General features: G+C 40.1%; 1 protein-coding gene across 4 annotated transcripts in view; it reads left to right on the forward strand.

Annotated features, from left to right (window-relative positions):
• The first annotated feature begins 13,557 nt into the window (after window positions 1–13,557).
• Window positions 13,558–26,193, forward strand: part of LOC106174114 (UDP-glucose:glycoprotein glucosyltransferase 1) — a 58,016-nt gene continuing 45,380 nt past the window's right edge. Inside the window, exons 1-7 of one of the 4 annotated variants that reach the window (XM_087018913.1) lie at window positions 13,558–13,757; window positions 15,302–15,426; window positions 16,368–16,453; window positions 19,212–19,345; window positions 20,207–20,319; window positions 23,253–23,427; window positions 24,958–25,054. In XM_087018913.1, the coding sequence (XP_086875039.1) occupies window positions 13,755–13,757; window positions 15,302–15,426; window positions 16,368–16,453; window positions 19,212–19,345; window positions 20,207–20,319; window positions 23,253–23,427; window positions 24,958–25,054 (733 nt within the window). In that variant the 5' untranslated portion in view covers window positions 13,558–13,754. Of the gene's footprint in view, window positions 13,758–15,301; window positions 15,427–16,367; window positions 16,454–18,647; window positions 18,815–19,211; window positions 19,346–20,206; window positions 20,320–23,252; window positions 23,428–24,957; window positions 25,055–26,193 lie in introns of those variants that run through there. The other 3 variants (XM_087018914.1, XM_087018915.1, XM_087018916.1) reach the window with 3 other exon arrangements.

Consider the following 26,193-nt stretch of genomic DNA (forward strand, 5'->3'; position numbering starts at 1 on the left):
CGGCTCTAGCCCCTGTAACAGCTGCTGGATTTTGACTTTGGCTCGGTAGCTCAGTTGGTAGAGCAGTGGCTTGGTGTGCAAGAGTCCCAGGTATGAATCCCAGAGGGAGCCTGGAGTTTTTCTCCCAGCCTATCGATTGGTCCAGCTCAACTACCACAATCGGAGTGTAGATGCTGTCGAAATTGGCTCTAGTCCCTATGTAGTACTTTAAAAATGCTGGAATTGGTCAGGACTAGCGCAATCTGTTTGTCGCAATTGGTTCAGCTCAACTACCACAATCGGAAGGTCGATGCTGTCGATATCGGCTCTAGTCCCTTTGTAGTACTTTTAAAATGCTGGAATTGGTACGTAAAAGCGCAATCGGTGTGTTGCGATTGGTCAGGCTTAACAATCACTATCGGAATGTCGATGATGTCGAAATCGGCTCTAGCCCCTGTAGCAGCTGCCGGATTTTGACTCTGGCTAGGTAGTTCAGTTGGTAGAGCAGTGGCTTGGTGTGCAAGAGTCCCAGGTTCGAATCCCAGAGGGAGCCTGGGGTTTTTCTCCCAGTCTATCCATTGGTCCAGCTCAACTACCACAATTGGAGTGTCGATGCTGTCGAAATCGGCTTTAGTACCTATATAATACTTTAAAAATACTAGAATTGGTCAGGACTCGCGAAATCTGTTTGGCGCAATTGGTTCTGCTCAACTACCACAATCGGAATGTCGATGATGTCGGAATCGGCTCTAGCCCCTGTAGCGGCTGCCGGATTTTGACTCTGGCTAGGTAGCTCAGTTGGTAGAGCAGTGGCTTGGTGTGCAAGAGTCCCAGGTTCGAATCCCAGAGGGAGCCTGGAGTTTTTCTATCAGTCTATCCATTGGTCCAGCTCAACTACCACAATCGCAGTGTCGATGCTGTCAAAATTGGCTCTAGTCCCTTTGTGGAACTTAAAATTGGTCAGGACTCGCGAAATCTGTTTGTTGCGATTGGTTCAGCTCAACTACCACAATCAGAATGTTGATGCTGTCGAAATCAGCTCTAATCCCTTTGTAGTACTTTAAAAATGCTGGAATTGGTCAGGACTAGCGCACTCGGTGTGTCGCGATTGGTCAGGCTCAACAATCACTATCGGAATGTCGATGATGTCGAAATCGGCTGTAGTCCCTTTAAAAATGCTGGAATTGGTCAGGACTCACGAAATCTGTTAGTCGCCATTGGTTCTACTCAACTACCACAATCGGAATGTCGATGATGTCGAAATCAGCTCTAGCCCCTGTAGCAACTGCCGGATTTTGACTCTAGCTAGGTAGCTCAGTTGGTAGAGCAGTGGCTTGGTGTGCAAGAGTACCAGGTTCGAATCCCAGAGGGTGCCTGGGGTTTTTCTATCAGTCTATCCATTGGTCCAGCTCAACTACCACAATCGCAGTGTCGATGCTGTCAAAATTGGCTCTAGTCCCTTTGTGGTACTTAAAATTGGTCAGGACTCGCGAAATCTGTTTGTTGCGATTGGTTCAGCTCAACTACCACAATCAGAATGTTGATGCTGTCAAAATCCGCTCTAATCCCTTTGTAGTACTTTAAAAATACTAGAATTGGTCAGAACTCGCGAAATCTGTTTGTCGCGATTGGTTCGGCTCAACTACCACAATCGGAATGTCGATGCTGTCGAAATCGGCTGTAGTCCCTTTAAAAATGCTGGAATTGGTCAGGACTCGCGAAATCTGTTTGGCGCAATTGGTTCTGCTCAACTACCACAATCGGAATGTCGATGATGTCGGAATCGGCTCTAGCCCCTGTAGCGGCTGCCGGATTTTGACTCTGGCTAGGTAGCTCAGTTGGTAGAGCAGTGGCTTGGTGTGCAAGAGTCCCAGGTTCGAATCCCAGAGGGAGCTTGGGGTTTTTCTATCAGTCTATCCATTGGTCCAGCTCAACTACCACAATCGCAGTGTCGATGCTGTCGAAATTGGCTCTAGTCCCTTTGTGGAACTTAAAATTGGTCAGGACTCGCGAAATCTGTTTGTTGCGATTGGTTCAGCTCAACTACCACAATCAGAATGTTGATGCTGTCGAAATCAGCTCTAATCCCTTTGTAGTACTTTAAAAATGCTGGAATTGGTCAGGACTAGCGCACTCGGTGTGTCGCGATTGGTCAGGCTCAACAATCACTATCGGAATGTCGATGATGTCGAAATCGGCTGTAGTCCCTTTAAAAATGCTGGAATTGGTCAGGACTCACGAAATCTGTTAGTCGCCATTGGTTCTACTCAACTACCACAATCGGAATGTCGATGATGTCGGAATCGGCTCTAGCCCCTGTAGCGGCTGCCGGATTTTGACTCTGGCTAGGTAGCTCAGTTGGTAGAGCAGTGGCTTGGTGTGCAAGAGTACCAGGTTCGAATCCCAGAGGGTGCCTGGGGTTTTTCTATCAGTCTATCCATTGGTCCAGCTCAACTACCACAATCGCAGTGTCGATGCTGTCGAAATTGGCTCTAGTCCCTTTGTGGTACTTAAAATTGGTCAGGACTCGCGAAATCTGTTTGTTGCGATTGGTTCAGCTCAACTACCACAATCAGAATGTTGATGCTGTCAAAATCAGCTCTAATCCCTTTGTAGTACTTTAAAAATGCTGGAATTGGTCAGGACTAGAGCACTCGGTGTGTCGCGATTGGTCAGGCTCAACAATCACTATCGGAATGTCGATGATGTCGAAATCAGCTCTAGCCCCTGTAGCAACTGCCGGATTTTGACTCTGGCTAGGTAGCTCAGTTGGTAGAGCAGTGGCTTGGTGTGCAAGAGTCCCAGGTTCGAATCCCAGAGGGAGCCTGGGGTTTTTCTCCCAACCTATCGATTGGTCCAGCCCAACGACCACAATCGGAGTGTCGATTCTGTCGAAATTGGCTCTAGTCCCTATGTAATACTTTAAAAATGCTGGAATTGGTCAAGACTAGTGCATGCTGTTTGTCGCGATTGGTTTGGTTCAACTACCACAATCGGAATGTTGATGCTGTCGAAATCAGCTCTAATCCCTTTGTAGTACTTTAAAAATGCTGGAATTGGTCAGGACTAGCGCACTCGGTGTGTCGCGATTGGTCAGGCTCAACAATCACTATCGGAATGTCGATGATGTCGAAATCGGCTGTAGTCCCTTTAAAAATGCTGGAATTGGTCAGGATTCGCGAAATCTGTTAGTCGCGATTGGTTCTGCTCAACTACCACAATCGGAATGTCGATGATGTCGAAATCGGCTCTAGCCCCTGTAGCAACTGCCGGATTTTGACTCTGGCTAGGTAGCTCAGTTGGTAGAGCAGTGGCTTGGTGTGCAAGAGTCCCAGGTTCGAATCTCAGAAGGAGACTGGGGTTTTTCTCCCAGTCTATCGATTGGTCCAGCTCAACTACCATAAACGGAGTGTCGATGCTGTCGAAATCGGCTCTAGTCCCATGTAGTACTTTAAAAATGCTGGAATTGGTCAGGACTCGCGAAATCTGTTTGTCGCGATTGGTCAGGCTCAACTACCACATTTGGAAAATAGAAGATGTCAAATTGGAATAAGAAAGCAAAAAAAAGGGCTTCAGAGAACAAAAAAAGAAAGGAAAAGAATGGTTTAACAGCGACTTTAGAGACACAAAAAGAAGGCTTTAGAGGGCCTTAGAGAAACGAAAAGACGGGTTTTAGAGAGCAAAAAAGAAAGAAAAAGAATGGCTTTAGAAGGGCTTTAGAGACACGCAAAGAAGGCTTTAGAGACACGAAAAGAAGGCTTTACAGAGCAAAAAAGAAAGGAAAAGAAGTGCTTAAGAAGGGCTTTGAAGACACGAAAAGAAGGCTTTAGAGACACGAAAAGAAAGAAAAAGAAGGGCTTTAGAAGAGCTTTAGAGACACGCAAAGAAGGCTTTAGAGACACTAAAAGAAAGAAAAAGAAGGGCTTTAGAAGAGCTTTAGAGACACGCAAAGAAGGCTTTAGAGACACGAAAAGAAAGAAAAAGAAGGACTTTAGAAGGGCTTTAGAGACACGCAAAGATGGCTTTAGAGACACGAAAAGAAAGGAAAAAAAGGGCTTTAGAAGGGCATTAGAGACACGAAAGGAAGGAAAAGAAGGGCTTTAGAAGGGCTGTAGAGACACGAAAAGAAGGCTTTACAGACAAGAAAAGAAAGGAAAAGAAAGGCTTTCGAAGGGCTTTAAAGACACGAAAGGAAGGAAAAGAAGGGCTTTACAGAGCTAAAAAGAATGGAAAAGAAGGGCTTTAGAAGGGCTGTAGAGACACGAAAGGAAGGAAAAGAAGGGCTTTACAGAGCAAAAAAGAATGGAAAAGAAGGGCTTTAGAAGGGCTGTAGAGACTCGAAAGGAAAGAAAGAAAGGCTTTACAGAGCAAAAAAGAAAGGAAAAGAAGGGCTTTTGAAGGGCTGTAAAGAAAGGCTTCAGAGACACGAAAAGAAAGGGTTTTGAAGGGCTTTAGAAGGGGTTTAGAGACACGAAAAGAAGGCTTTAGAGACGCGAAAAGAAAGGAAAAGAAAGGGTTTTGAAGGGCTTTAGAGACACGAAAGGAAGGAAAAGAAGGGCTTTAGAAGGGGGTTTAGAGACACGAAAAGAAGGCTTGAGAGACGCGAAAAGAAAGAAAAAGAAGGGCTTTAGAAGGGCTGTAGAGACACGAAAAGAAGGCTTTAGAGACAAGAAAAGAAAGGAAAAGAAAGGCTTTTGAAGGGCTTTAGTGACACGAAAGGAAGGAAAAGAAGGGCTTTACAGAGCAAAAAAGAAGGGAAAAGAAGGGCTTTAGAAGGGCTGTAGAGACACGAAAGGAAGGAAAAGAAGGGCTTTACAGAGCAAAAAAGAATGGAAAAGAAGGGCTTTAGAAGGGCTGTAGAGACACAAAAAGAAAGGCTTCAGAGACACGAAAAGAAGGCTTTAGAGACGCGAAAAGAAAGGAAAAGAAGGGCTTTAGAAGGGGTTTAGAGACACGAAAAGAAGGCTTTAGAGACAAGTAAAGAAAGGGTTTTGAAGGGCTTTAGAAGACACGAAAGGAAGGCTTTAGAGACAAGAAAAGAAAGAAAAAGAAGGGCTTTAGAAGGGCTGTAGAGACACGAAAAGAAGGCTTTAGAAACGCGAAAAGAAAGAAAAAGAAGGGCTGTAGAGACACGAAAAGAAGGCTTTAGAGACGCGAAAAGAAAGGAAAAGAAAGGGTTTTGAAGGGCTTTAGAGACACGAAAGGAAGGAAAAGAAGGGGTTTTGAAGGGCTTTAGAGACACGAAAGGAAGGCTTTAGAGACAAGAAAAGAAAGAAAAAGAAGGGCTTTAGAAGGGCTGTAGAGATACGAAAAGAAGGAAAAGAAGGGCTTTACAGAGCAAAAAAGAAGGGAAAAGAAGGGCTTTAGAAGGGCTGTAGAGACAAGAAAAGAAAGGAAAAGAAGGGCTTTAGAAGGGCTTTACAGAGCAAAAAAAGATTGGAAAAGAAGGGCTTTAGAAAGGCTGTAGAGACACGAAAGGAAAGAAAGAAGGGCTTTACAGAGCAAAAAAGAAAGGAAAAGAAGGGCTTTAGAAGGGCTTTAGAGACACAAAAAGAAGGCTTTACAGAGCAAAAAAGAAAGGAAAAGAAGGGCTTTGAAGACACGAAAAGAAGGCTTTAGAGACGCGAAAAGAAAGAAAAAGAAGGGCTTAAGAAGGGCTGTAGAGACACGAAAAGAATGCTTCAGAGATACGAAAAGTAGGCTCTAGAGACACGAAAAGAAAGGAAAAGAAGGGCTTTAGAAGGGCTTTACAGAGCAAAAAAAGATTGGAAAAGAAGGGCTTTAGAAAGGCTGTAGAGACACGAAAGGAAAGAAAGAAGGGCTTTACAGAGCAAAAAAGAAAGGAAAAGAAGGGCTTTAGAAGGGCTTTTGAGACACAAAAAGAAGGCTTTACAGAGCAAAAAAGAAAGGAAAAGAAGGGCTTTGAAGACACGAAAAGAAGGCTTTAGAGACGCGAAAAGAAAGAAAAAGAAGGGCTTAAGAAGGGCTGTAGAGACACGAAAAGAATGCTTCAGAGATACGAAAAGTAGGCTCTAGAGACACGAAAAGAAAGGAAAAGAAGGGCTTTAGAAGGGCTTTACAGAGCAAAAAAGATTGGAAAAGAAGAGCTTTAGAAGGGCTTTAAAGACACGAAAAGAAAGAAAAAAAGGGCTTAAGAAGGGCTGTAGAGAGCCAAAAAAGAAAGGAAAAGAAGAGCTTTTGAACGGCTTTAGAGACACGAAAAGAAGGCTTTAGAGACAAGTAAAGAAAGGAAAAGAAAGGGTTTTGAAGGGCTTTAGAAGACACGAAAGGAAGGCTTTAGAGACAAGAAAAGAAAGAAAAAGAAGGGCTTTAGAAGGGCTGTAGAGACACGAAAAGAAGGCTTTAGAAACGCGAAAAGAAAGAAAAAGAAGGGCTGTAGAGACACGAAAAGAAGGCTTTAGAGACGCGAAAAGAAAGGAAAAGAAAGGGTTTTGAAGGGCTTTAGAGACATGAAAGGAAGGAAAAGAAGGGGTTTTGAAGGGCTTTAGAGACACGAAAGGAAGGCTTTAGAGACAAGAAAAGAAAGAAAAAGAAGGGCTTTAGAAGGGCTGTAGAGACACGAAAAGAAGGAAAAGAAGGGCTTTACAGAGCAAAAAAGAAGGGAAAAGAAGGGCTTTAGAAGGGGTTTAGAGACACGAAAAGAAGGCTTTAGAGACAAGTAAAGAAAGGAAAAGAAAGGGTTTTGAAGGGCTTTAGAGACACGAAAGGAAGGCTTTAGAGACAAGAAAAGAAAGAAAAAGAAGGGCTTTAGAAGGGCTGTAGAGACACGAAAAGAAGGAAAAGAAGGGCTTTACAGAGCAAAAAAGAAGGGAAAAGAAGGGCTTTAGAAGGGGTTTAGAGACACGAAAAGAAGGCTTTAGAGACAAGTAAAGAAAGGAAAAGAAGGGCTTTAGAAGGGCTGTAGAGACACGAAAAGAAGGAAAAGAAGGGCTTTACAGAGCAAAAAAGAAGGGAAAAGAAGGGCTTTAGAAGGGCTGTAGAGACAAGAAAAGAAAGGAAAAGAAGGGCTTTAGAAGGGCTTTACAGAGCAAAAAAGATTGGAAAAGAAGGGCTTTAGAAAGGCTGTAGAGACACGAAAGGAAAGAAAGAAGGGCTTTACAGAGCAAAAAAGAAAGGAAAAGAAGGGCTTTAGAAAGGCTTTAGAGACACAAAAAGAAGGCTTTACAGAGCAAAAAAGAAAGGAAAAGAAGGGCTTTGAAGACACGAAAAGAAGGCTTTAGAGACGCGAAAAGAAAGAAAAAGAAGGGCTTAAGAAGGGCTGTAGAGACACGAAAAGAATGCTTCAGAGATACGAAAAGTAGGCTCTAGAGACACGAAAAGAAAGGAAAAGAAGGGCTTTAGAAGGGCTTTACAGAGCAAAAAAGATTGGAAAAGAAGAGCTTTAGAAGGGCTTTAAAGACACGAAAAGAAAGAAAAAAAGGGCTTAAGAAGGGCTGTAGAGAGCAAAAAAAGAAAGGAAAAGAAGAGCTTTTGAACGGCTTTAGAGACACGAAAAGAAGGCTTTAGAGACACAAAAAGAAAGAAAAAGAAGGGCTTTAGAAGGGCTTTACAGAGCAAAAAAAGAAAGGAAATGAAGAGCTTTTGAACGGCTTTAGAGACACGAAAAGAAGGAAAAGTAGGGCCTTTTCTTTCTTCTCTAAAACCCTTCTTTTCCTTTCTTTTCGTGTCACTGAAGCCCTTCAAAAGCCCTTCTCTTCCTTTCTATTTTGCTCTGTAAAGCCCTTCTAAAGCTCTTCTTTTCCTTTCTTTTTTGCTCTGTAAAGCCCTTCTTAAGCCATTTTTTTACTTTCTTTTTGAGTCTTTAAAGCCCTTCTAAAGCCTTTCTTTTTCTTTCTTTTCGTGTTTCTAAAGACTTCTTTTCGTGTCTCTAAAGCCCTTCTAAAGTCCTTCTTGTCCTTTCTTTTCGTGTCTCTAAATCCTTCTTTTCGTGTCTCTAAAGCCCTTCTAAAGCCCTTCTTTTCCTTTCTTTTTTGCTCTGTAAAGCCCTTCTAATGCCCTTTTTTTGCTTTCTTTTCGTGTCTCTAAAGCCATCTTTGCGTGTCTCTAAAGCCCTTCTAAAGTCCTTCTTTTTCTTTCTTTTCGTGTCTCTAAAGCCTTCTTTGCGTGTCTCTAAAGCTCTTCTTAAGCCATTCTTTTTCTTTCTTTTCGTGTCTCTAAAGCCTTCTTTTCGTGTCTTCAAAGCCCTTCTTAAGCCCTTCTTTTCCTTTCTTTTTTGCTCTGTAAAGCCTACTTTTCATGTCTCTAAAGCCCTTCTAAAGCCCTTCTTTTTCTTTCTTTTTCGTGTCTTCAAAGCCCTTCTTTTCCTTTCTTTTTTGCTCTGTAAAGCCCTTCTAATGCCCTTTTTTGCTTTCTTTTCGTGTCTCTAAAGCCATCTTTGCGTGTCTCTAAAGCCCTTCTAAAGTCCTCCTTTTTCTTTCTTTTCGTGTCTCTAAAGCCTTCTTTTCGTGTCTTCAAAGCCCTTCTTAAGCCCTTCTTTTCCTTTCTTTTTTGCTCTGTAAAGCCTACATTTCATGTCTCTAAAGCCCTTCTAAAGCCCTTCTTTTTCTTTCTTTTTCGTGTCTTCAAAGCCCTTCTTTTCCTTTCTTTTTTGCTCTGTAAAGCCCTTCTAATGCCCTTTTTTGCTTTCTTTTCGTGTCTCTAAAGCCATCTTTGCGTGTCTCTAAAGCCCTTCTAAAGTCCTTCTTTTTCTTTCTTTTCGTGTCTCTAAAGCCTTCTTTTCGTGTCTTCAAAGCCCTTCTTAAGCACCTTCTTTTCCTTTCTTTTTTGCTCTGTAAAGCCTTCTTTTCGTGTCTCTAAAGCCATCTTTGCGTGTCTCTAAAGCCCTTCTAAAGCCCTTCTTTTCCTTTCTTTTTTGCTCTGTAAAGCCTTCTTTTCGTGTCTCTAAAGCCCTTCTAAAGCCCTTCTTTTCCTTTCTTTTTTTGCTCTGTAAAGCCCTTCTAATGCCCTTTATTTGCTTTCTTTTCGTGTCTCTAAAGCCATCTTTGCGTGTCTCTAAAGCCCTTCTAAAGTCCTTCTTTTTCTTTCTTTTCGTGTCTCTAAAGCCTTCTTTGCGTGTCTCTAAAGCTCTTCTAAAGCCCTTCTTTTTCTTTCTTTTCGTGTCTCTAAAGCCTTCTTTTCGTGTCTTTAAAGCCCTTCTAAAGCCCTTCTTTTCCTTTCTTTTTTGCTCTGTAAAGCCCTTCTAATGCCCTTTTTTTTCTTTCTTTGCGTGTCTCTAAAGCCCTTCTAAAGCCCTTCTTTTCCTTTCTTTTTTGCTCTGTAAAGCCTTCTTTTCGTGTCTCTAAAGCCCTTCTAAAGCCCTTCTTTTCCTTTCTTTTTTTGCTCTGTAAAGCCCTTCTAAAGCCCTTTTTTTGCTTTCTTTTCGTGTCTCTAAAGCCATCTTTGCGTGTCTCTAAAGCTCTTCTAAAGCCCTTCTTTTTCTTTCTTTTCGTGTCTCTAAAGCCTTCTTTTCGTGTATTCAAAGCCCTTCTTAAGCCCTTCTTTTACTTTCTTTTTATGTCTTTAAAGCCCTTCTAAAGCCCTTCTTTTTCTTTCTTTTTGTGTCTCTAAAGCCTTCTTTTCGTGTCTCTAAAGCCCTTCTAAAGCCCTTCTTCTCTTTCTTTTCGTGTCTCTAAAGCCATCTTTGCGTGTCTCTAAAGCCCTTCTAAAGTCCTTCTTTTCCTTTCTTTTTTGCTCTGTAAAGCCTTCTTTTCGTGTCTCTAAAGCCCTTCTAAAGCCCTTCTTTTCTTTCTTTTCATGTCTCTTAAGCCATCTTTGCGTGTCTCTAAAGCCCTTCTTAAGTCCTTCTTTTTCTTTCTTTTCGTGTCTCTAAAGCCTTCTTTGCGTGTCTCTAAAGCCCTTCTAAAGTCCTTCTTTTCCTTTCTTTTTTGCTCTGTAAAGCCTTCTTTTCGTGTCTCTAAAGCCCTTCTAAAGCCCTTCTTTTCTTTCTTTTCGTGTCTCTAAAGCCATCTTTGCGTGTCTCTAAAGCCCTTCTAAAGCCCTTCTTTTTCTTTCTTTTCGTGTCTCTAAAGCCATCTTTGCGTGTCTCTAAAGCCCTTCTAAAGTCCTTCTTTTTCTTTCTTTTCGTGTCTCTTAAGCACTTCTTTTCCTTTCTTTTTTGCTCTGTAAAGCCTTCTTTTCGTGTCTCTAAAGCCTTCTTTGCGTGTCTCTAAAGCCCTTCTAAAGCCATTCTTTTCCTTTCTTTTTTTGTTCTCTGAAGCCCTTTCTTTTGCTTTCTAATGCCAATTTGACATCTTCTTTTTTCCAATTGTGGTAGTTGAGCCTGACCAATCGCAAGAAACAGTTTTCGCAAGTCCTGACCAATTCCAGCATTTTCAAAGTACTGCATAGGGTCTAGAGCCGATTTAGTAGTAGTTGTGGTAGTTGAGCTGGACCAATCGATAGACTGGGAGAAAAACCCCAGGCTCCCTCTGGGATTCGAACTTGGGACGCTTGCACTCCAAGCCACTGCTCTACCAACTGAGCTACCTAGCCAGAGTCAAAATCCGGCAGCTGCTACAGGGGCTAGAGCCGATTTCGACAGCATCGACATTCCGATAGTGATTGTTGAGCCTGACCTATTGCGACACACCGATTGTGCTAGTCCTGACCAATTCCAGCATTTTTAAAGTACTACAAAGGGACTACAGCCGATTTCGACAGCATCGACATTTCGATTGTGGTAGTTGAGCAGAACCAATTGCGACAAACAGATTTCGCGAGTCCTGACCAATTCCAGCATTTTTAAAGTACTACATAGGGACTAGAGCCGATTTCGACAGCATCAACACTCCGATTATGGAAGTTGAGTTGGACCAATCGATAGAATGGAAGAAAAACCCCAGGCTCCCTCTGGGATTCGAACCTGGGACTCTTGCACACCAAGCCACTGCTCTACCAACTGAGCTACCTAGCCAGAGTCAAAATCCGGCAGCTGCTACAGGGGCTAGAACCGATTTCGACATCATCGACATTCCGATTGTGGTAGTTGAGCCGAACCAATCGCACCAAACAGATTTCGTGAGTCCTGACCAATTTAAAGTACCACAAAGGGACTAGAGCCAATTTCGACAGCATCAACACTGCAATTGTGGTAGTTGAGCTGGACCAATGGATAAACTGATAGAAAAACCCCAGGCTCCCTCTGGGATTCGAACCTGGAACTCTTGCACACCAAGCCACTGCTCTACCAACTGAGCTACCTAGCCAGAGTCAAAATCCGACAGTTGCTACAGGTGCTAGAGCCGATTTCGACATCATCGACATTCCGATTGTGGTAGTTGAGCAGAACCAATCGCGACAAACAGATTTCGCGAGTCTTGACCAATTCCAGCATTTTTAAAGGGACTTCAGCCGATTTCGACAGCATCGACATTCCGATTGTGGTAGTTGCGCCAAACCAATCGCGACAAACAGATTGCGCTAGTCCTGATCAATTCCAGCATTTTTAAAGTACTACATAGGGACTAGAGCCAATTTCGACAGCATCAACACTCCGATTGTGGTAGTAGAGCTGGACCAATTGATAGGCTGGGAGAAAAAACCCAGGCTCCCTCTGGGATTCGAACCTGGGACTCTTGCACACCAAGCCATTGCTCTACCAACTGAGCTACCTAGCCAGAGTCAAAATCCGACAGTTGCTACAGGGGCTAGAGCCGATTTCGACATCATCGATATTCCGATAGTGATTGTTGAACCTGACCAATCGCGACACACCGATTTCGCTAGTCCTGACCAATTCCAGCATTTTTAAAGTACTACAAAGGGACTAGCGCTGATTTCGACAGCATCGACATTCTGATTGTGGTAGTTGAGCTGAACCAATCGCAACAAACAGATTTTGCGAGTCCTGACCAATTTAAAGTACCACAAAAGGACTAGAGCCAATTTCGACAGCATCGACACTGCGATTGTGGTAGTTGAGCTGGACCAATGGATAGACTGATAGAAAAACCCCAGGCTCCCTCTGGGATTCGAACCTGGGACTCTTGCACACCAAGCCACTGCTCTACCAACTGAGCTACCTAGCCAGAGTCAAAATCCGGCAGCTGCTACAGGGGCTAGAGCCGATTTCGACATCATCGACATTCCGATTGTGGTAGTTGAGCGGAACCAATCGCGCCAAACAGATTTCGCGAGTCCTGACCAATTCCAGCATTTTTAAAGGGACTACAGCCGATTTCGACAGCATCGACATTCCGATTGTGGTAGTTGAGCCGAACCAATCGCGACAAACAGATTTCGCGAGTCCTGACCAATTCCAGCATTTTTAAAGTATTACATAGGGACTAGAGCCAATTTCGACAGCATCGACACTCTGATTGTGGTGGTTGAGCTGGACCAATGGATAGGTCTGGGAGAAAAACCCCAGGCTCCCTCTGGGATTCGAACCTGGGACTCTTGCACACCAAGCCACTGCTCTACCAACTGAGCTACCTAGCCAGAGTCAAAATCCGGCAGCTGCTACAGGGGCTAGAGCCGATTTCGACATCATCGACATTCCGATTGTGGTAGTTGAGCGGAACCAATCGCGCCAAACAGATTTCGCAAGTCCTGACCAATTCCAGCATTTTTAAAGGGACTAGAGCCGATTTCGACAGCATCGACATTCCGATTGTGGTAGTTGAGCCAAACCAATCGCGACAAAAAGATTTCGCGAGTCCTGACCAATTCCAGCATTTTTAAAGTATTACATAGGGACTAGAGCCAATTTCGACAGCATCGACACTCTGATTGTGGTAGTTGAGCCGAACCAATCGCGACACACAGATTGCGCTAGTCTTGGCCAATTTGCAGTATTTTTTAAAGTACTACAAAGGGACTAGAGCTGATTTCGACAGCATCGACACTCTGATTGTGGTAGTTGAGCTGGACCAATCGATAGGCTGGGAGAAAAACCCCAGGCTCCCTGTGGGATTCGAACCTGGGACTCTTTCACACCAAGCCACTGCTCTACCAACTGAGCTACCTAGCCAGAGTCAAAATCCAGCAGCTGCTACAGGGGCTAGAGCCTAATTTAACATCTTCGATTTTCCAATTGTGGTAGTTGAGCCTGAACTATTGCGACACATAGATTGGGCTGGTCCTGACCAATTCCAGCATTTTTAAAGTACTACAAAGGGACTAAACCAATTTCGACAGCATCGATATTCCGATTGTGGCAGCTCAACTACCACAATCTGAATGTAGATGCTGTGGAAATCGGCTCTAGTCACTTTAATTTGAAAGTCAAAGATGTTATAATTGGATCTAGCCCCTGTAGTGGCTGGCAAGTGTTAGCCCTTGCTGGGTAGCTCAGTTGATAGAGCAGTCGCACCGTTCGTTTGCATTAGTTTGGGGTTCGTCTTCTGGTCGGGCCCGGTCTCCCCCCCCCCCCCCCCCCCCCATCGCTCTCATTACTGTAATTGTCGCAATTTCGGTGTGTGTAAAGCGTTGCGATTGGTCCCAGGTCATTTAATAAGATGATTGCATAACCGGTATCGTCGTCGATCTGCGGCAATAGTGTAAACATTATTCTTTAATGTCAGGTTGGTGGCGGTGGCAATATATTGGTGCAGATAAATGGTGTAAGCGTGGCCAATTGGTTCAAAATCTAGGACGGGGCTGATCTTTACAAATCAATGGGAATTAGAATTTCTAGTATTAATGGGGTGGGGTATTTCTGTTTGTAAACCCGACTGTTTGTTTATCTCAACTCTCCTCAAGAAGGAGTCCGAGTCTGCGCAGATGCGTTTCCGGTGCATTTCCAATTCTCAGACGACACGAAGATTCCGGCTAAAATGGTAAGCAGCATACGTGTTTATTATTTGTGAAAGATTTTTGTAAGTCTACTGCTCAGCTTATTTGCCTGATTGTGCGATTGTGTGTGAGTTCGTGGTCGAGTTTCCGTCCGGTGCTAGAGGCCACAATTTAAGAGATTTTTGCTTCAAAAATTTTCAGTTTGCAGATAGAATAATTGTTAGAATGAAGTGATTTTCTTCATAATCTTGTTTAGTGTTTTTTCGTTACAAAATTCCCGAAGATATGAAATTTATTGAAGTTTGCGATGGAGGCTGTGTGAATGACTCAAAGACAGTGATTGTTGACCACGCACTAGTAGTACTCTGTTAACTGTACATGTATGTGTGATGAACACGGGTTTGTTATGATCAATTAAAGCCAAGTAGATCCAAGACGGTAACCTTTATTGCCTTATGCTTTTCTCTTCTGACCCTTGAGCTTATTTGGCCTTCTTATATACAGTTTGCTCTCCAAAACATCAAACATTGGACCCTTGAGCAGGCCCCAAACCCCACACCAAGGGGCGATGAGCAGCTTCACAACTGAGGCCTGTCATTTTGGACCCCCCCCCCACCCCCTTCAAATAATCCTGGATCCACCCGTGCCCATTATGTAATGATGATGATGATACCTTGATACTTCACGTGCCTTCACAGATTAAGAAAATTGTCATTGTCAAAGAAGGCAGGACATTTACTTTGGAAGTGTAGATTTTTAAACTTGTTTTCACATTCTGTATTTTGAGCAACTTGTCATTCAAATTCAAGAACGCTAACTATCAGTTTTTGGATAAATGCTGTTTCATGATATCAAAAGTTTGAGAAATGACTTGTTTTCATTGATGTCTGATCCGTGGTAGGCACTAGGACCCGATATACAGATACTGGGCCCTTATTAGCTAGTGAGTAACGGGAGTGCAACAGACCTGTCACCATGAAACGCACTAGTATGTGATATGCCTGTATATGGAATACAGCACGGCCGAGTCTTTTGTTCTGCTGCTAGCTGTGGTTTAAATGAACATATAGCAAAATATGATGCATATTCTAAGTGGAAAGTGTGCTCATAAGATTGGCGCCAAGTTGAAATATTGATGTCCGTGTCTCATTGTTGTTGGAACTTATAATTTTGGATGTGAGTATATATATATATATATATATATATATATATATATATATATATATATATATATATGACTTTTCATTAATATTCCTTATTTCAACATGTGGTGACTTTGATCAGTGTTTCTGCCTTCCAGATAAATTGCATTGGGAATTTTATTACTATTAATATTCTAATTTTAATTTTCATTTTTATTTTCCTATTAATTAATAGATCATAACCCAAATCTTAAATTTTGTTCTTTTGTCCATTTGTTCATTTAATTTTCATTTAAGCATTTGCTTGTCATTTACTTTATTATATATTGATGCAGTCTGTATACAGATTTAAATACAGATCTGTACATTTGAATGTTCTTATCTGTCATGGTGTAGAATTAGAAATTAAAGTAATAAAAATTAATTCCCATTTCATTTTTTTGCAGGCAGGGCTTGTTTTGTTAGTTATCTTGGTGCTGCATGCCTGCAGTGAAGTAGATGCCAAGTCCAAATTTGTCTCTGTGTCACTAGATGCCAAATGGGAGTCGACACCACTGATGCTAGAAACTAGGTATAGCCTGCTTGGCAATGAGTTCATGTACTGCATTTATAAGAACCAATTACAAAATATTCAGACATGGGGAAACTCATTGTCTGATAGGTCATCGTCGCTTGCAGATATGTCAGAGGCTAAACATAGACTAACACAAATAAGATACTTAGTTTGACCAGCACAGAATTGGGAGCAACTGCATATCTTTTGTAGTACAGATCCTCTGGACCTTCAGTTCTCAAAATTTTTCCTATGTCTGAATATTTGTTAGATATAGAACACTTGCTAGTTCTAACATATTTCTGTCATAGGCCTTGTTCAGAATTGAAGTTATCGCACTAGCTGGATTGATCTATCTCAGTGGGAATTTTGCTTAGGTACAGTCAATTTAATCAGCTTAATTTGTCTGGCACACCCCCTCACACAGCAACATGAACAGAGTCATAGACCACAAAGCTTTCCTGACTTTACCCAAGTATTTTTTGTTAGGATGGGACGTGCCCGACAAGTGAGCTTATTACATTGACTGCACCTTGGTGAGAATCCATCCTCACTGAGACAGATTGATCCTGCTAATTTTTTTTTTTTTTTGTGTACAGACACAAATGTGTCTGTACATATAGCCGTCACCTGCGTCTGTCGTCGTGTCTTTTTTTATATAAGTTTTAAGGAATATGGAAAATTGGCCCTTGAGAACTGCATAGCATAGTGGGGCCTTAAACAGATGATCTTATTTTGGTATGGGTCCTGTGAGCATGTGCCTGAGGTCTTATAAGCAAAGACAGTCACTTAGAATTAGCTCATAGTGAAAGATAGTCTGAAGGTTTTGGGTTGACTTAGTTTTACTATGAAGCTATATATATATATGTGGACAATTAAAATCTGAACATGAGGCTTTTATTATCAACTAAATTTTCACAACCTGCATAAGCTAAATGAAAATGACTATATCATTTCAGCGAGTTTCTGGCCAAAGAGAGTAATGCCATGTTCTGGGCTTTTGTGGATACTGTGGCAGAGGCCAACACTGCTGACATGCAAGATAGTAAGTATACAGTTTATCTGAATGATGTGATTTCATTTTGCATGTAATCTTTTATACGCAGTGGTTTCTACTGGTTTAACTGAATGAATGCAGTGGTTTCTACTGGTTAAACTGAATGAACTACATGCTATTAAAAAGATTGTTTTATGAATTGCCAAGAATATACTTCAGCTTAAGGATCAGTGACACTGAGTGACCCTCATCAGTGATCAATCGGCAGTTTCTATCTGCATTGCATGATATTCCCAGTCACTGGAATGCTGTTAGAAGTCACCTGCGTTCGTCATCATGGGCATTTTTGGCAGCATTGCCAATGCACTTTCAGTGATAACCCCTAAGTGGAAAACCGTTTCACCTTTTGGCTTAAAACTTACAGAACTGATGCATATTCAGAAAATGTAGATGTGGTTTTAAAATCAGCATGATTGGTTCAAGGAAAACCGAGAGGCCTTTTGTTTTGAAACTCACAGGAGTGATCAATCTTACTGAAATACAGGTTGAGTTTGAAAATCATATCAGACCATAATTGATGATTATGCTGTTAAGCATTATGTTTTATTGTATGAAAATTGAAGAAAACCTATTTTGGACATTGCCATTATGGTGACCATTTCAGGAAAACTTGCTGCTTATGATTCTCAAACTTACATTGAATTTTGATGGGCCTGAAGACCTATGCTAATCACATCTAACATGTATGTTACCTGCAGTGCATAGTTAAAAATTGTTGGCTCTAAAGCATTATGTAATAATTAAAGGAAACCCTGTTTTGGGCACTGCCACCATAGTGACCATTTAATTAGTACCACCAGTGTGTATGCTGGCTGTACTTGTGGTTTTAGTCCAGACCTGTCTCGTAAAGCTCCCTGGCTCCGCAGTTGGGTACCGGAAACAAGTCACCGTTACCGCTTCTCCTCCTAGACCACAAGGACCTGTGTCCCCATATCTTGGATTTAGGTCACATATAATCTCAACTTAAGCACCCTGGGTTTTTTGCCTCAGACTGTGCATTGGCCTGGGCGTGACGCTTTTTTAAATGCACCCTTGACAAAATTTTTGAAAATTCAATGCTAAATATCTCCCAAACCAAAGGAATTATGGGAAAAAGTACTTCAGAAGTCTGACCGAAAGTCATATGTGGAGATTCCAAATATGCCCTTGGATTTGACTTTTGATCTGCTTTTCACCATGAACTGAATTTTGCATATTTTCTGACCTTTATATCTCCAAAATTGGCAAAGAAATGCACAAAGTTACTATTGAACTTGTATAGGAAGTCATATACTGTGACCTTGAAATTGACCTTTGACCTACTTTTTCCCCACGGACTGAAATTTGCATATTTCTTGCCCCTCATATCTTCAAAACTAGCAGAGATATGCCCAGTGTTGTCCCTAGGTTTTCTCTTTTGTCAGCAAGAGAAACTGATGCAACACAGATAACACATTTCAAGGAAAACCAATAGGCCTCTTGTCTAGAAAATCACAGGAGTGATCAATGTTAGGAAAATGCAAGTCAATTTGAACATCTGCTTGATTGGACCATTTTTACAGTTATGTTTTTTCACATCTTTTTCTTTTTGAATATTTTGAGAACTCTTGATTATTGCATTTTATAGAGCTTGGCAAGCAAAAGAATGGTGATGGTGTCCCTTTTTTATTTGTTTTCCATGCAAGTGCGCTTACTCCAGCTGGTGGTACAATTTCCAGAGGCGGTATCACCCTTCTGATCCTCTAGTGAAAACCATGTCATTAACACTTCTCAACTTACAGAAAAGAAACATGGGACAAAAATACAGCTTGAATTTGAAAATCAGTCTAATTTTGCAATTCTGCAAGTAATTCTCTGAGCAATTTTATTTTTATGGTATAGATAAAGAACGAGGCGCTGAGCTTTACGAGAAATAGAGCTGATAATTGGCGAGGCGAAGCCGAGACAATTATCTGCTCTATTTCTTGTAAAGCTCAGCGCCGAGTGCTTTATCTGGCTTAAAGCAAGATTAATTAACCCTGTGCACTGGTGCGTGGAACGCATTCGTGAATGCTGTGACTTTACACAAAGTAAAGCATGGCCCAACCTATTGTCTTTTGACAGGAGAGTGCTTTAAGGTTTTTTAAACCATTCTTACCTTTAGACAGAGAATAATCTACTTAAAATTGAATAACTGCTGTCAAAATGTATGCAACAGTGCAGGAATAAGTTAAATTAAATGGAATTGTTCTCATTATTACATGAAAAATGGAACTTATGGATGTACAGGGAAAAGTGATATCTAGCATTCTACATGCATGTCCTTGAGGTCCATTGAGTGAGTGTCATTTTGGTGTCCAGATGTACATGAATTCACCAGAATGAAGTGATGTGAGTTATCAATGTACTCAGAAAAATTCAGCGAGACCGTTCTTTATGTTTTTAAATTATCTGGAATTTAGTATTATATTTGAGGTGGTGAGAAGCTGCCCCATTTTACCACTAGTTTATGAAACATCTATAAAATCAGGGTTTTCTGACTTCTCTCATACATTTTAACATTCCCTAAGATAGCTCAAATAAGAGCCAACAATCATATCTGAAGGAACGTAATGATCATGAATTTACTGTTCAAAAAGGAACAAAACAATATTTCCATGATACACATACTATATGTGGTTCTGGGTCTTTGGGGTAAGAGTGAACTGAACCGCATGTATGGGGTGACGGTCTCTATGGGGTTGAAAAGTGATGAGCATTATTTAATGAGCATGTTTTTTCCTTTCAGAAGAACCTAAGGAAGTGTATGAGATGATTCTGTCCATAGCAGAAAAACTTATTCCTTCCAAATTACAACTGGGCCTTCTCAAGTTTTCATTATCATTAAGATCTTATTCACCAGCTGTAGAAATGCATAATCAGGTGAGTAAACAGAAATGTCTTAACATTTATATGTTCAGGTATGGTAGTACGTGCACATATTGTCGTCCTGTAGATCCATCCAGGCCTAATTGAGGAAAGAACTTCTGAATTTTCTTTCAAACAAACATAATTTTAAAACATCTAACAACCATTATCAGTCAAACTTAAACTTATTAACTAACATCCAGTTATTTTTGTGATTTACTGGGTGTGGTATGCCCCCCCCCCCTCCAGAACCTAAAGCGTTCTCCAATCCCCCAGAATGTAAAATGTTAGACTGCCACATTAAGGATTTCTTTGAACCTACATCACAGTTCTACCAATGAGTTTTAACAGGGTTGTTCAGCCAATTTATAACTTGTTTTCCATCAAACTTGGTTGTTGAATAACTGTTATAGCTTGATCTTTTCAAAGGGGGGAATTTCAGGTACTGTGTTTTACAGTTACTGTATTGCTTAAAATTTGAATCTTCCGATTCAGTGGTAGGAACAGAACTGAAAAGCAGTCCACCTTATAATTCTTTTGTACACAGAATGTTGTTTACCACAAATGCTGGTGATTCCAAAATTATGTATCTGAAGTCTTGATAATTTTTTCCCTATTGAAAAGGTCAAGTTATTACTAAATTGTATGTGCAGTAAATTGTTAACTTTAAAACTCAGCTTTGTAAAGTAATAAATGAAAAATATTATATCCATGCCATTTTGGTGGTAAAACTGCCTTAAAATGGAATCTCATTTGAAGAATTTTTATCCTGTTAAAGGGTTATGTTGGTTTTGTTCTTAGGATCCAGGTATAGGTATATACATATTTTATAAACTTTACTGCTGTATACTTTTTAATTGAATTTTCTGTGTTCAGGTGGCCAAGGATAATAACCCTCCCCGTGATTGTGATACATTTGTCGACGTCCAGGGCAAGGTCACGTGTGATAGCAAGGAAATGAAACGACTCATTAACAGTGCCACTCAAAGGTACTTGCAAATTGGTAGACAATAAGATGTTGTGAAGTTGTGGCATGAACCATTTTAAAACAAAATAGACAAGAGACACTATGTCTGAAAAGAGGGTAAGCCTTATAAGGTATTTTATTTCCTCATCCACCTGTTTAGCTTCACAATGTGTAAAATAATGCAGCATATTGACCCTTTTCATCTTTTCCATGTTGGAAATTGCATTGTGGGAAAGTGAGTCCTATGCTATGTGGAAACACTTACAGCAGTGCTGAAAAACATGCCTGGGTTTACGTGCTGTGTGTCCCGTGGCTACAATAACAGTAAGAGAGATCGACACATGGTTTTTATAAGTTCCCAACAAACTCGTTAAAATGAAAAATATGGGTAGACAACATCGGTAGAAAGAAAAGAAAATTTAGCAGGTTTGGATCAAGAGCAGGAGACCGTGTTTGTGCCGAACATTTCGAAGGTTGGAAGAAAACCTATAATATAAGAAGATCAATGGTGTTTAAATAAAAACCATTAAAGTTTAGTTAATCAACGGATCGAGCGAAGACTCGACAAATAGAACTCGGGGGGAAAACAATGCGTGAAAAAAAAACACCTAAATATTTGAAGAAAAAATTGAAGAATAAAAAGAAAGAAAAGACTTTAAACATGAAGTTACGGGAAAAGAAACTGAAATGGAAAACACTTTATTTGAATGATTTTATTTGATTGAAAACGATAAAAATATGCATAAAAACATTTTAATAAATCAAATAATAATATTGCTATAATTTTGTTTTGGTCTGACGGTTTTGTTTCAGTTTGACAGAATTTTCACGCTTGTCAGACCAAAAGTCTGACATTTTTTACCTGTCGTAAATTTTGTACATATACTAGTGTAAGACACAGTAAACAGTGTAATTATAATCTGGGAAGGAGTCAAAAATTCCTGTCTCACCTATTTAACACACAAAATTAGAAGGTTTTAATTACAGAGGAAAGACCATAGTTGTGGCCGCCCCTCTTACCAAACAATTGAACAATTAACACTTGATGCCTTATCAGGTACCAAATGAGTTAATTAGTTAACCGATGAACAATCTGCGTGTCAGTTTTACCTGTATACATAGTAGGTACAGTATGAGTCAAGCAACGCAGGGAATCTTTTCATTTTATTATTTGAAAAATCTCTTAAGACATCCTTCAAACAAGACACAAAAATCGTAATGAATTGATACTACTGGTACATGCACACATGATAGTAAATAAAGTGATATCGCCACAGTTGGCATATATACATGTAACATTATGAAGACGTACATACCTGTCCATACACTAGAAAGCTGTGTACGAGTCTACTGGCTATTTTGATTTAATAAAAAAGTATAACGCGTTTCTTTCGCATACCTTTATTGTTGGAAACATTTAAAAGAACTCTGAAGCTTAAGTTCGTCATCACTAAAGAAAGTGCAGCCAAGGCTCGGATGCTTAGGTTAAAGTCTACTTGTACAGTGCATCGTATTTAAACTGAGAATAAAAACATTTAATTGCTCAATTCTCCGTCCAAATAGCTGTTTTCTTGCCTACAGTTGATGCATTTCTGTGCTTCAGCCATCTTTTAAGTTTGACACAAAGCAGTGCACGCTTCAAACGGCCTTTTTGTATGCGCACCCTGTACATCATCTACACCTAGCAGTGCCTGGCTGGAAACAGAAGAGGACTACAATGACCCCTGTGGTGCGCGGTTCTTGTCACGTGCACTTCTTATTTCTGCAAAAGATGAAAAGGGTCAATACAGCTTCATTTTATGCCTGTAACAATGCAACTTCTTTGAATAGCACTGTAATGTGCCATACATTTCTACACCAGCTTGGGCAGACTTTTACTAAGTGGAGGGATGGATAAGTAGGTTAGTTTATAATCAGAAATTTGAAAAGGGTGCAGCTTCAAAGCTCTTTTATGGCCAGTTGAGTGATTAATATAGTATTTGTTGTGGCAAGTGTACTTTTTATCTGAGTGGCATACAAAACTAGTAGAAGTTGTTTTTATGCATTGTAGGGAATCTGCACCTTTTGTTTGCTGACCAGATCATGAAGAACATACATATTCACAAGGAAATATACAGTTCTAATTAAGAGGGCATATTTGTTTCACATATAAAGTACCAGGGTTGTAGGTATTTGTTTAACTTCGAATTTGAGATGGTGAAATTTTATATTTAAGCAATCTGTTATTACTCTCAATGTAGGGATTCAGCAATACACTAAACATCATAATCAGAAACCTACATACCGCTCTACCAAAGTGATAATATAATATAAAATCAACAATAAGCACAAGAAGTTGAAGTTTTCTTGTGGTGTTATGTGTAGTTGGATAGGAAGTGAAGATAAAAGTGGAGAGCTGAAGGCTGAAGGAGGGGGGCTGATTGACCTTTATAAAGGCTCACCTTACTCTTTTTCTACCGGAAGGCTCTTGCTTTGCCTACAGGATTAGAACTATAGATTGGCTATTTAGATTGAAGATCATACTGTTGCCCCCTTCCAAAGAATTTTTCTCAACCTACAGCACTTGAGTTTTTTTTTGAGGGTTTAATTTGTGAATCTTATTGCTATCATGTTTGTAGGTTAAGTGTTCACTTTGGAGTATTGAAACTAGTCCAAATGCAAGCTGATACAAGTCTTAAAATGATGTTGTTCATGTGACAAAAGTAGCTCTTATAATGCTGACTATTAAAAGATTCACCATGATGAGAAAATTGCAAAATCATAGTTACCAGACACCATTTATTCTGTCACTGGAATTTCTTTATTTACAATTTGTACATGTGCCATTTGATGTCTAGTCTTTTGACTTTCAGCTAAGGTCATAACCATGTCCTTTGTGGTATACACCTCACCTTACACCATCATTGATTGTATACAACACAAAGATCTTTCATCAATGCCTTTCCATCATTTCAGAGCTATGCCAGAACTCTATCCATTTGACCACCATTTCTTGACCACTAAGAAATCTGGACCAGTGGTTATACTGTATACGGAGCTTGGGACCAGCTCATTCAATTTGTTTCATGGGGAGTTGAAAAAACTTGCCAAGAGAGGGATGGTGGACTATGTCCTCAGGCATTTTGTCAAAGTGAGCATTTATTTTATATTTAGAAGTAGAGCCCCACTCTGAAAGGACTTAACATAACAAAGGAATACATTTATAATGATGATCACAGAAAAAATATACAGCCAATTCTGGTTTCATAACTTATACCACAGCCCTTTCAAAGTCAGCAATGAATAATAAGTCAATGTTTTAGTTTTTTAATCCTGTGAAAAGTAAACACTTATATACTATTATTTTTCATAATTATTTCACAATACATGTATATGTGCTTATCTTGTTTGATTTTGAAGTTAAGTATCTTACAGTCATGGTCCTTTATATATTTCTTGGTATCACATACTTCTTAATGTAAAAGGGTGAAAGTAAATTATTGTACCACCAGTATGGGCACTGGCGGTACACATGGTTTTAGTCCCAACCCGTCTGGAGGTGGTGTCTGTTATTTTTTTCTTTTCCATACTGTTTACGAGTTGTGCTATGTCAAAAAGTACAATGTGGTGAAAATAAAATATGAAATACGGTAATATGCCATAAAAGAACACCAGGAAAAGATAACAGAAGGCTTTGCCAGGGACAGACAACCTACTCTCAAAAATGACAGAATTTCATGAAATTTGAACATTTGGAATTTCTGAGCACCTCCCATTTCATGAATTTGGCCAAAACAATATTTTAGTTATTTCAATTAATTTCTTCTGTAAGGATTTTATGGCAAATTGCTGTAACCCCAAAATATATCTCCAAAACTGGTAGAGATATGCCCATAATTACTATTGAACTTAAATAGGAAATCATATACTGGCAGCCTTACTGTGACCTTGAAATTGACCTCTGACCTTTCATCATGAAATAAACTTTGTAACATTTTAGTCCCTTACATCTCTAAAACAGAGATAAGGCTTATGGTTACTATTGAAATTGAATAGGAAGCTGTATCTTGCAATCTAACAGTGACCTTGAAATTGATCCTTGACCTTCTTTTCACCATGAACTGAACTTTGCCAATTTTTTTGTCCCTTATATCTTCAAAACTGGCCCATAGTTACTATTGAACTTGAACAGGAACTTGTATATTGAGTCTTCCTGTGACCTTGAATTTGACCGTCGACCTACTTATCACCATTAATCGCACTTCACAAATTTGGATTTTACCTTTTACTTCTCCCCATGATTTAGTTATAAATAGTGATTTTCAACAAAAAACTGTTTACTGCATTTTATAGAGCTTGTCAAGCACAACACTGGAGTTGGTGCCACCTTTTTTTTTTTTTTTTTCCATACAGATGTGCTTACTCCAGCTGGTGGTACAATACCCAGAGGTGGTATAGCCTCTCTGATCCTCTGGTTTTAATATTATAATTGTGCATTGGTTGTCAACTTGAGAATTTTATGCAGCAAATTATGTTTTGGACACATTTTTCAAATGCAGATTCCTATGAAGTTCATTTTCATCAGTTATTTTGAATCCATGTATAATTTTGTGAGCATATCTGAAAACTACAATCAAATAGTTATTTACTTCTCATTTAGGATATTAGTGTGTAATTTTAGGAACCATCTGAAGAGAAGGTGAGACTGGCTGGGTATGGTGTGGAGTTGGCAATAAAGAGCACAGAATACAAAGCAAAGGACGATACAAAAATGCAAGGTTAGGAGTCAAACAAACATGCATGTGACACCTTATATTTCTGTCAAGTCGCCATCAGGGAGGGAGGTTGCAGATGTTGACAATGTCTGCACTAAGGGAGGAGGGGGACTGCTCAGCTTGGGTACAGATTAAAGCAACAATTTATATCCTCGTTCATTGACAAACAGGACATGAATGAATTGAAGATATTGGAGAAGAATTACTTTAATGACAAAATTTCTACATTGTAACTTCAGCTAGCTCCTCCTAGATCATTAGGGTGAGGAAGTTCAAACTTTTGGTATTGATAGACCTACCAGTATCATCAAGAAGATGCCCCAGTGTATGTGTGGGAACTGCATTAAGCATATTTTCATGGATACTTTTTTATGTACAGACACAGATGTGTCTATACATATAGCCATCACCTGCGTCTGTTATAACCGTGCACTCTCACCGATAAGTGGAAAACTATTTTACCTTTTTGCTTGAAACTTACAGAACTGATAAATATTCATAATACACAGGTCAATTCTGAAAATCGGCATTTTCTCAAAAGATATGCTGTTTTTATGTACAGACACAGATGTGTCTGTATATATAGCCATCACCTGTGTCTATCGTCACCTTCATCGTCGCTGTGCACTTTCACCGATAAAACGATAAGTGGAAAACCGTTTTACCATTTGGCTTGAAACTTACAGAACTGATGAATATTCATAATGGGCAGGTCTAGGTCGAAAATCAGCATGATCAGGCCATTTTCTTAAAAGCTTTTCTAGAAGGATCAAACCAAAATGTAGACTTGTAACAAGCAGATATAATGTATGGATAGGCAGGGAAAATGCAGTAAAACTTAATAATCAATAGGAACTGACCGATTGTGCACATTTCTACCTTTTTGGTGAAACGTGTAGACTCGTATAGGCCTACGGTACACAATGGTGGTGTCACAGCACCTATTGTATAGACAGTGGATAACATCGCCAATACTTTAATTCAGCCAGGCCGAATGCAAAGGATAAAGACAGACCTTGTAAGCTGCCAAGTGGCTAGAGATCTCACAGCCAATTATCAAGCACCAGAGAAGAGGAATTCATTCAGTCTACAAAATGAGATACAGAATGAATTAGAAGAGATAAAAAATGAATTGAAACACT

This window comes from Lingula anatina, chromosome 8 (genome assembly GCF_051362555.1).
Source record: "Lingula anatina isolate TDL-2025a chromosome 8, LinAna3.0, whole genome shotgun sequence".
NCBI lineage: Eukaryota > Metazoa > Brachiopoda > Lingulata > Lingulida > Lingulidae > Lingula > Lingula anatina.